The sequence below is a fragment of the Onychomys torridus genome, chromosome 8 (assembly GCF_903995425.1).
Source record: "Onychomys torridus chromosome 8, mOncTor1.1, whole genome shotgun sequence".
NCBI lineage: Eukaryota > Metazoa > Chordata > Mammalia > Rodentia > Cricetidae > Onychomys > Onychomys torridus.
In genome coordinates, this window is record NC_050450.1 from 16,814,482 (window position 1) to 16,825,577 (window position 11,096).

The following is an 11,096-nucleotide window of genomic DNA, read 5'->3' on the forward strand; positions in this document are numbered from 1 at the left end:
AACAAAACCAAAAACACCACAACAACCCTTCCAGAACCAGAGGGCCACCAATTCCAGCCCTCTGGTTCTGTGACTTGTGATTCAGGGGCCAGAGAGATGGCTCAGCAGTTAAGAGACACACACATGCAGACAAAACACCAAAGCACATAAAACAAACAAACAAAACTGAGGCAACAAACCTAGTCAGAGAGTAGAGGTAATGCAGACAGTGCATACAATGTATCTGCTGGCTCTGCTTCTGCCTGGCCAGCTATTGTTACTGTTTTCTGTATCCTAGTCAAGCTACAGAGCTGTATCCCTTTGAACGTAGGCGTAGGCGCCACCCAGAGCTGCAGACAGTGTATAGTTCCCTGAGGCCTCTGACAGCAGACTGAATGTTCTCTTGGCAGCTGAGCCACAGTGCAGGATCACAGGCTGGATCCTGGGTGTTAAAAGGAGCACATGGGAATGGATACTAGAGGTTAAAAATCAGAACTTTTGTTCAATGCCAAATGGGAAGGTACAGCACATTATAAATGGCATACATCAAGGAGATGAGCAACAGAGCTGGCAGCAGCTGCAGAGTGCACGAGACGGGAGAGTGGTCCCTGGGGAGAAATCCTCAGTTCCCTGGCAGGCTCCACTGTAAGCAGATGGAGAGGAGATATCCACAAAACAGCCAGGAGCCTGAGAGAGCAGAGTCAATTCAGTAGACAGGAAACAGCTGCCCTGCTTCCGGTTCCTGATATAAAAGCCAAAGGAGAGGCTAGGACTCAGGGAGTGCCAAGTACCCTCGGGACATGATGCCAGCTGATGGGACCCCTTTCCTGGCTTCAGTTTCAGAAGTGACTGGCTGTCTTCCAGCTGGGAAACCTGAACTCAGAGCCTTTGCTACAGACTTAATGGTCCCAAGATGGGCTGGGTGGTTTACACCTAGAATCGGAGTACCTAGAGGGTAGAGGCAAGGAACATCAGTTACAAAGCTTGTTCCAGGGGTTGGGGATTTGGCTCAGGGGTAGAGTGCTTGCCTAGCAAGCGCAAGGCCCTGGGTTCGGTCCTTAGCTCTGAAAAAAAAAAAAAAAAAAAAAAAAGACAAAGCTTGTTCCAGGTTACCCTAGGCTACATGAAACCGGGTCTCAAAAAAACAAACCAGGGTCAGATGGCTCAGCAGGTAAAGATGCCTACTGCCAACCAAGCTGACAACTTGAGTTCCACACCTGGGACCCACATTCTAAAAGTTGTCCTCTGATTTACTTCCAGACGTGCATGCCCACACACATACACATAGATAAATACCAACAACAACCACAAAAGTTATTATTTTTCTAAAAAAGGTCCCCATGTTCTGGAATAGGCCTTTGACAAAAGGGACCCTGACCCCAAGAGTCAGGGAAGAGAGGCTTCCAGGCCAAAAGAGGGGACTCAGGAATGCCTGACCGAGGACCATGGTAGAACCAAGAGCTGCGGGACGCTCAGCGATCGGCTCAAGCACCAGGCAGACATAGCCACAGGCCACAGCTTGCAATCCAAGGCCTTTAATCTGCAGCTAGAGTGCTCGCCCTCTCCTCCCACGTCACCATGTCCCACCTGGTGCCAGCGCTGGACCCTGACAGCTCCCCGCCCTCATCCCGGTCCATCCCACTGGCTAGGACCCAGTGTCTTCTTCCCAGGGCTCCAGCATCAGCGGGGACTGTCCCAGCTACCCTGGGTGCTCTCTTCTGTCTCTCTGTGGCTTCTAAGTGGGAGCAGGTGGGGGTGCGGTGAGCGCCCCCGCTGCCGCCGCCGCCCCCAGCATGAGCATGGCCAAGGCCTTGGGCCCGGTGGTGTGGATCTTCTCGTGCCGGTGCAGGTTGGAGCGGCGGCTGAAGCTCTTGCCGCAGAGCGGGCAGGCGTAGGGCCGCACACCGCGGTGGGTGCGCTGGTGGGCGGTGAGGTGAGAGCTGTGGCTGAAGCTCTTGCCGCAGTCCAGGCAGTGGTAGGGTTTCTCGCCCGTGTGCGTGCGGTTGTGCGCGATGAGGTTGGAGCGCTGGCTGAAGCTCTTGCCGCACTCCGGGCACGGGTAGGGCTTGTCGCCGGTGTGGGTGCGCTGGTGCGTGACCAGGGCGGAGCTCTGCGTGAAGCACTTGCCGCAGACGGGGCACTTGTGCGGCTTGGCGCCGGTGTGAGTGCCCTGGTGTGTGACCAGGTCTGAGCGGCGGGTGAAGCGCTTGGCGCAGCGGTCGCACACGTACGGCTTCTCACCGGTGTGGATGCGCTGGTGCTGGATCAGCGTGGAGTGGTGGCTGAAGCTCTTCCAACACGAGGGGCAGGTGTAGGGCTTCTCGCCCGTGTGGATGATCTGGTGCTGGATGAGGTGGGAGCTGCGGCCGAAGCGCTTGCCGCAGTCCGTGCAGGTGTAGGGCTTCTCACCCGTGTGAGTGCGCCGGTGTGTCACCAGGTGTGAGTGCCAGCTGAAGCCCTTGCCACACTGTTCGCACTCGTATGTCTTCCTGCCCGGGTCACCGTCCGCAACAAGACCTTCCTCGCCACTTTCCAGGGCGCCCTTCTCCTCCGCGCTGGGTTTCCCTGGGCCGCTGTTCTCTGGGTTCTTGAGAGGATGTGTGTCGGGTGGGGAGGGCTTGGGCTGCCTGGCTTCCCCAGAGTCTCTGGCCATCTTTGCACCCAGGCCGCTAGCCACTTGCTGACCACACTGTGGCTCTTCCCGGGGAGCCCACCTGGCCCTGGTCCTTAAGGGTTTCGCGTCCTCCAGGGTTGCCATGGCTAGGGTTGGGACCACCTTCCCCATTTCCACAACCCCTGTAAAAAGACAGGGTTGCCAGTTGAGACAGCCTTCTAGAGAGCCTGAGGGATGGGCAGGCAGAGCTAAAAACCCGGGAGCTAGATTCTGGGAGACAGGAAAAGGGAAGGGGAAGCCAGGGACCCCTCAAGAGCCACCCTCCAGCAGTAGAGGGGTCTGGAAACCCCCGCATGCACACCCACAAGGGGGAGCCCCAAACCAAGGCATATGCTAAGGCCCTCCTCACCTGAACCAAGGCCTCTTCTCTCCTCGGCACCTGGCGGTCTGCTGGAACTCGCCACCTCGCCCTTCCCGTGAACTTGGGGGACCCAGAGAGGTCTGCTGAACGGAAACCCTGTCCAGAAAGCGAAGCTGTGCTTCTACCCAGTCGTAGAATCACCCCGCAAACCGCACTCCTCCCATGATCCCCCAGCTCCAGCCCCACCTGACTGAACGAGGAAAAGGGGCCCAAGGGCCCTGGAAACCTAAGACAAAGCAAAAGGCACTCACAAGTTCCTTTAGAGCCAGGCATGGATGGGAGACTGGCGGAGAGCACTAAGCTCAAGGCCAGCCTAGACTACACAGTGAGACTGTCTCAATAAAAATCAGTGAGCAAAATTTAAAAATTCCAGGTTTGGTGGCACATTAGTAGAATTCCAGCACTTAGGAGGTGGAGGGAGGAAGATCAGAAGTTTAAGGTCATTCTCAGCTAGGCTGTGCTGAGACCCTGTCTCAAAACAACATTTAAACAAATGGTAAATAAATATATGTATCCTTTTAGAGGGGCTGGAGGTGGCTGGGGGTAAGGCGCTGGCATGGTGTGTGTGAGGCCCACCCCTAACACCACATGAAGTTCAGCAGATCCTTTCCTGTCACAGCTGCCACGCAGGGGACAGCAGCAGGGACCGCAGAAGACCACCTGCTCCTGCACCTGCGTTCAGGGGAACGGGGATGGTGCGGAGGCCAAGCTCCAGAGGCTGGGACACTGGTGTGCTGTGTCCCTGAGGGATTTGGTGTAGTCAGTAAGAGAAGACGGCTGTAACTCTCACAACCCAATGGAGGACAGGAATTTGTTAGGTCACTGGTTAGAGCCCGACGGAGTCCTTCGTACCCTCTAACGTCCAGGGTTTGCTTGGACTTGTTGGTCTGGGTCCTGGGAAATGCTAACAGTGGGTAGTAGACAAACCTGAGCTAACTAGAGAAGTGGGGTGGTTGATATGCCCAGAATAGGTCTCAGGGCCACCATCCCAGTCATCAACAGAACTGCCAAGCCATGGGGTCTGCCAGCCAAGCCTGTGTGAGGATCTAAGTTCCATCCTTAGCACCCACATTGAAAGCCGGACACAGTGGCAAATGCTTGCAGTCCTAATGATGTGGATACCCGCAGCGCAATGGCTATCCGGCCTAAACAGATCTGGTGAATTTGAGACCAATGAAAGACCCTGTCTCAAAAAATTCAAAGTGAGCCAGGCAGTGGTGGTGCACCCTTTTAATCCCAGCCCTCGGGAGGCAGAGACAGTCGGATCTTTAAGTTCAAGGCCAGCCTGGTCTACAGAGTGAGATCCAGGACAGCCAGGGCTACACAGAGAAACCCTGTCTTGAAAAAAAAATCAAAAAACAAAACAAAGTGGACTGCACTGAAACAACACTCAAGGCTGACCTCTGACCTCTACCCCCCCCAGTCCGTCCCCATCCCCCACTGCGCACACTGCTTAGGCCCAGGGATTCCACCTTAACTAGTAAATTGGAAGTAGCTACACAATGAAGTGCTGAAGACATCATCAAATTCTGTCAAGATTGGTTTGGAACTGAGGCGTCAGAAGCCTGGACTGAGATGCAAGCCCTCCCCATCCCTGGAGGCACACACTTGGCCCGTAGGTTCCCTGAAGCAGCAGCAATCCTAGCTTAAGGACCTGAGAGGCTAGCTGATGGCCTATCCAACAGGGGGCCTGCAGAGGATCGGACACATCTAAAGCTGGACTCTGAGGAGGAACGAGAATCCCACTGTACCAACACTGTACAGTGCTGCAGCCACTGACCAGCACGGCGGCTGCTGCTTTTCAAACAGCCTTTGAGACAAGCATCACTACTTAGCCCTGCAGGCCTGGAACTCCACAGGTAAGCATCAATCCTCTGGACTTTGCCTCCGCCTCCCAACTGCTGGGGTTACAGGTGTGAGCTACCACAACCAACACTGGCTGTTCAAACTCCAATCTGAGCTGATCAAATGGAGTTGGAAATTAATCCCTCCTGTCCTGTTTCTAGAACTCAGCAGGCACTTGGCCTGTGGTCACTGTCCTAGGACAGATGCAGACATTGCCATCTGTGTGGAAGGTTCTGCAGAGCAGTGCTGTCCAGATAAAGGAGAGAAGAAAGGAGAGGAGGTGAGGTGGGTGGGCAGGCAATGACAGGACAGCCTTCAGTACTCCCGAGGCCACAGGAAGGCGCCATTGCAGATAAGCTCTTACCCAAAGCTAGCCCGTTTTTCTCCTGTAGTACATCCCTGTAGAAATTTTGCTGTGTGTGGTCCAGCCTTCCCCACTCCTCCCGGGAGAGGTACAGAGCCACATCCTCAAAGGTCACCGGCATCTGAGACAACATGAAAACAACACTATTCAGGGTTTACTGTGGACACAGTAAGAAAAAAATGTCAACCCCAGGCCTTCAAACTGCTGCCTGCAGCGACCCCATCACTTGGATTAGATGGCTGGACAGAAAAGCCACCCAAGAATGGCCTTCTGTGGGATGTGATGGTCAGGAACAAGGCAACATTTTAGGGTCCATGGGCCTAGCTCAGGCCCCCACATGGTCTCCACCCTAAGCTCATCTCTCAGAGCAGGATTCTCAACAACAGACCAGCCACTCTGCTCCCTCTGCTTCTCCACCAGCTGTACCAGGACTGCTGTGAGCCCATGTCTGGGTGAGGGCTCCCAAGTGGCCCAAGAGCACTTTAGCAGAAGGTTCTGACGCCAGGCAGGACGAGCCACATGCTGAACCCAGTACAGAGAAGACTGTACTGTGTGAGGACCAGGGAGAGTCCTGCCTCTGTCCTTGGGCAGGCTGGAGGGACCTCAGAGGACACTCACCTGGGACCAGGCGGTGAGGAGTGCCGCGGCCACCTGTCGTTCTCTGGGCCTTCCCCCTCGGGAAAGTACTGGAATCCAGGGTGAGGGAAGTGCTGCGGGAGACAGGGTCCTCAGAGCAGCCAGCATCCTGGGCCACGATGCTCCCAGCTACCTCAGCCCTCACCCGATTCACCCCAGGAAGCCGGTCACTTGAAGGCTGCCAGGAGGGGAGCCTCTACCTCCCTCAGTAAAGCCCTTAACTCTCCCCAGAATGCCCCCCCCCAAAAAAACACGCCCTTCTCCTACCTCTGCCAGGCAGGAACAGAGCTTTCTCCTTAGAGCCAGGACTCTGGGGCATCCAGCCCTGTGTTCCTGGAGCTCTATCCTCCAATGATACCCCCTCAGGGGGTGGTTCTTCCGGCTCTGCCTTAATATGTGTTGACTCCTGAGAGGCTGCCAAGGCTGTCTCCTCTTGCCCAGAGAGCATGTCTCCACAGCACTGCCCACGACCTGGAACCTAGGGATCACACTCCCTATCAGCACTGGAGATCTGGTGGAGACAGCTGGCTAGTGGCATGCACACTCAAACATAAGGCACACTCTAGACCAGTGCTTCTCAACCTTCCTAATGCTGTGACCTTCATGATGTGACCCCCAACCACAAAATTATTTTCGTTGCTACTTCATAACTCTAGTTTTGCTATTGCTATAAATCATAATGTGGTGGTGCACGCCTTTAATCTCAGCACTCAGGAGGCAGAGGCAGGCGGATCTCTGTGAGTTCGAGGCCAACCTGGTCTACAGAGCGAGATCCAGGACAGGCAACAAAATTACACAGAGAAACCCTGTCTCAGAAAAAAAAAAAAAAAAAAAAAAAAAAAAAAAAAAAAAAAAAACATAATGTAAATACCTGATATGCAGGATATCTGATATGTGACCCCTGTGAAAGGGTAGTTCAACCCCAAAAGGGTCTTTGACCCACAGGTTGAGAACCGCTGTCTTAAAGGGTTGGCCTCTCTTTCTATCCAGGGCTCACCCCAGCAAGGGCAGGCAGTGGATGGAAGATGCACAGTCCACGTGACCAAGGCACCCTGGAAGCAGCTGTCACCTCTCCACAGAAGCCTCATACGACAGAGCGGCGTCATAAGAACTGCATGTAGTGGGTTAAACAGCACCCCTCCAAACCCTGTCAGCCACGCCTGTAACTGTATCTGATGTAGCTCAGTAGAAGACAGCTTATGGCATATATGAGAAGTAAGGTTCAGTCCTTAGTCACACACACACACACACACACACACACACACACACACACACACACACACACCACAGGCAGGCAGCTGTTACAGGCAGAACTCAGACTCACAGAGAAGTAAGCCATGAGGAGGCATGGCCCAGGAGGAAGGGAGTGGGGAACAGAAGACCTCCCTATGTTCTGTGAATACAATGCCCCTTACTAGACAGAGCAAAAACACACTGTAAAGACCGATTGGAAACTATTTCCCATGATGCCGCTCCTCCCCCTCACCCCTGCCCAGTGCCCGCATCTGGAAGCCCCTCTCTTCCTTTTGTCCAGGTATGAGTTTTAAAAATCCCCTCTGCTCCATTCCAAGGCAGCCCACCCTCCCTACAATCCCACCTTACCTCATGGGTTTTCTCCTTGCTCTCAGCAGCCAGGATGCCCTTACTGTCTGCAGACATCGTCTATATCAGAGAGGAAGAACAGCAAATGATTCTCTCCCCTGCTCAGCAAGCCCCCTCCAGGCTTTAGCCAGGATCCTGGAAAAGAGGAAAGAAATCAACATCTGGAACACCTCCGAAGTGCTCCAGCATTCCTTACGTCTAACCAAAGTGCAAAAGAGGTCTGCAGGACCCTGTGGAGCCCCGTGCTGAATGATATTTTCGGGTTTCGTTGAAAGGCATGGTATTGTCCCCTTTGTCACTGAAGCAAGAGTCTCAAATCTCGGTGAAGTCAGCTGAGGCAAAGTGAGGGGTAAGTCGGGATCGGGGTTTCTTGTCATGGGCGCAGAAAGGCTCTGCAGAGATCCCACAAAAGAGGTGCCAGTGCGGTGGTGCCTGCCGTATGCCCCAGGTGGATACAGCCTCGCCTGGAATCCACGAATCAGCTGCCCACTCTCAGCAGTTCTCTCAAAGCTGCAGCTTCCCCTCGGGGACGTTCATCCTGGTCATGGTCCGGTGGGCCACGTCCTCACCGTCCCCATCCTGGGTTCTGCCCCCTCATTCTCTCCTGACAGCCTCAAGCTTTCCACCTTTGACCCTGTCCCCTTCTGCAAACTGACTGCACAAGCCGATTTCCAGGTGCTTGCCCAACCATCCCTTTCTCACCAAGGCAGAGGCAAAGGAGGCACCTGGGGTGCCGTGGAGCACCCCTCCAGGGGGTGAAGCGAATCTTGGCAGCCAGAACTGAACCGGTCGGCAAGCCCGGTGGAGGCTGGGATTAGGGACAACAGGAAGTCCCTTCCAGATCCCATTCCCCACTCAGCTGCAGCTTTACAGGGTTCCCAGCTTCGAGGGTTCCGGTGCAGGGGGTCCCCAGCCTGCGCTGCACCTGTCTTGGCTTGGGAGATAGGGTCAGATCGATAGTGCTGGTTCACAATGATTACTCTACCCAGCAGTGTCTATGAACACTAACACAGAAAAACTGCAGATGCGCCGGGCGTTGGGGAGCACTCCTTTAATCCTAGAACTCGGAGGCAGAAGCAGGCAGATCTCTGGATCTCTGAGTTCGAGGCCACCATGGTCTACAGAGTGAGTTCTAGGACAGCCAGGATACACATAGAAACCCTGTTTCAAAAAACAAACAAACAAACAACAATAAAACAAAGACAACAGAAGATGCGTTTTTAGACTCGAGTGTTTGATGATTCAAAGATTGTGTTCATTCTTAAAAGAGTGTCATTGTACTGAGTGGAAGGGGCAGGGCCATTCTTTCCAGCACACAACACATCAGAAGAGCATATACTGCCCTGGATTCATTTAAGGCTCCTAGGTTAGGAGGTCCTCTAGGTCCTCCCAGACTGGCACAGAGTTCTGGATCTCTGCATGCACTTTAGAAACAGATACCATGATAGATGAAGACATCATGGGGAAAGGAAGAGGCAGGGTGCTGGGAAGGCTCTCAGGAATCCACAAGGACGACACCGCCTTGGACTGCTGGCAGTGGTCCAGAGGGTGCCTGGACCAATCTACTCTGGTGACCGGTCTAGCAAATACCCTAACTATCATCATACAGCCTTTGTCCAGTGACTGATGGAGGCAGATGCAGAGATCCACGGCCAGGCACCAGGCTAAGCTTCAGGAATCCAAATGATGAGAGAGAGAGAGAGAAGAAGGATTCTGCAGGCGGGGGACGTCGAGATCATGATGGGAAGATATGCAGAGATGACCGGCCACACTAGTGGAAGACCATGAATTGTAGACTAGTGGCTGTGGAGCCCCATGGGACTGGACTAGGACCTCTGGATATGGAAGATGGTTGTTTGGCACCCAGGCAGGGGGATCAGGATCTGTCCCTGGTGCATAGGCAGGCTTTTGGGAATCCGGTGCCTGTGGTACGACCCTTGCACAGCCTTGGTGCAGTGGGAAGGGGCTTGGACCTGCCTAGGCTCAGTGTGCCAGGCTCTGCTGACTCCCCATGGGAGACTTTGATTTGGGAGATGTGGGGATGTGGGGTGGCTTGGAAGAGAGGGCTGGGGGGTGGGAGGAGGGGGGATCTGTGGGTAGTATGTAGAGTGAGTAAAAAACTTCTTAATAAAGAAAAAAAAGAAAAGAAAAGGAAACAAGATTTGTCCCTCAGTAGCCCACCCTGATGCCCTACCGGTCTACAGGATGGGAGAAAAATTGGATTAGTCAAGCCCCACTCAGGCTTGGTAATAAAGGGGTATAGAGACTGGCAAGATTTCACTGAGTAATGTTCCAGACAGAGCATGGGAGTGTTATGAAAGGGGCGGTGCCCTGACCTGGAGTAAGCTTCCTTGGAGTCCACAGGAATTCAGTCTGTGCCTGCTGGCTTCGGCTCATCCAAGTCTTCTGACCCCTTCACCCCAAAAGGCAAACACCGGCAGCTGAACATAAGGGCCTGTTCCTATAATGCCAGTAATCAGGAGGCTGAGGCAGGAGGATTTTGAATTTGAGGCCAGCCTAAGTGTGCTACACAGTTTCATATAAACTAGGGCAACATAGCAAGGCATTGTCTTAAAAATGAAGAAGAAAAAGGCCAGCACTGGTCCCCTGAACAAGTTCACTAGGTGCTAGGTGGGTTCACTGGGCTTAATTTCTCTTGAAATTTGCTAGACTTGGTGTCAGCAGGCTGTAATTCTAAATTCTCAAGAGACTGAATCAGGAAGGTCACAAGTTCAAGGTCTGCCTGCACACAACTTAGTAAGACCTGTCTCAAAGTAAAATGTTTAGAAAACAAAAAGGCTGTGGAGTGGATTAATGGGAGAGCCATGCAAGGCCCTAGTCTTACACTCCAGGTACTTAATGGATAAAACAAAAAGTTAACTGCAGCATTAAAAATGACCAGAGTTGTGTGTGTGTGTGTGTGTGTGTGTGTGTGTGTGTGTGTGTGTGTGTGTGAAGATGGAACTCAGTGTCTTACCTATGGTAAGCGAACACTATACAAATGAGCCATGCACCTAGCTTTACATTTGATTTTAATTAATTAAATTTTTGGCTTTTGTTTTGTTTCCCGAGACAGGGTTTCTCTGTGTAGCATTGGCTGGCCCTGAACTCCCTTTATAGACCAGGCTGGCCTGCCTCTACCTCCTGAGTGCTGGGATTAAAGGCGTGTGCCACCACAGCCTAGCTACATTTGAATTTTTTTAAATCAGAACATTCGGGTTGATGAGATAGCCCGGTAGGTATTTGCTGTGAAAGTCTGGTGATTTAGGAACTATATAAAAGTGGATATAGGGAAAAACTCCACAAAATTGTCCTCTATGCTGCACTGTCCACCTGCACTTATACACATATCACACACACACACACACACACACACACACAATTTTAAAAAATCAGAACATTTGGCAACACTGGACTCATATTCCCTCCACTCGTGGCAAGCTTTGAAGTGGCCACATCTGATTGACCCCTATAGTGTCGAGTTAGTATTCTACTTTATGACTTAAAGATGTTTGTGGGGATAGAGAGGTAGCTCACTGGTTAAGAGCACTTATTCTTTCAGAGGCCCCAGGTTAGATTCCGAGCACCCACATTGAGCCTCACAATGCTCTGTAACTCCAGTCCCAGAGGACCTG

The 11,096-nt window shown here is 52.9% G+C and overlaps 1 protein-coding gene across 3 annotated transcripts; it reads right to left on the reverse strand.

Annotated features, from left to right (window-relative positions):
- Positions 1-1,272: 1,272 nt before the first annotated feature.
- Znf205 (zinc finger protein 205) lies at positions 1,273-8,283 on the reverse strand. Of its 3 annotated transcripts, none has more exons than XM_036198287.1 (7): positions 8,164-8,283; positions 7,462-7,521; positions 6,127-6,337; positions 5,842-5,933; positions 5,224-5,344; positions 3,003-3,110; positions 1,273-2,775 (listed from the first exon to the last, which is right to left on the reverse strand). In XM_036198287.1, exons 2-7 carry the CDS (start codon positions 7,516-7,518, stop codon positions 1,715-1,717), a joined length of 1,650 nt encoding a protein of 549 aa, XP_036054180.1. In that variant the 5' UTR covers positions 7,519-7,521; positions 8,164-8,283; the 3' UTR covers positions 1,273-1,714. The 3 variants fall into 3 exon arrangements, with proteins under 3 accessions (XP_036054180.1, XP_036054179.1, XP_036054181.1); XM_036198286.1 differs by having other exon boundaries at positions 7,462-7,596; XM_036198288.1 differs by lacking the exon at positions 8,164-8,283 and adding an exon at positions 7,658-7,977.
- Positions 8,284-11,096: the final 2,813 nt, after the last annotated feature.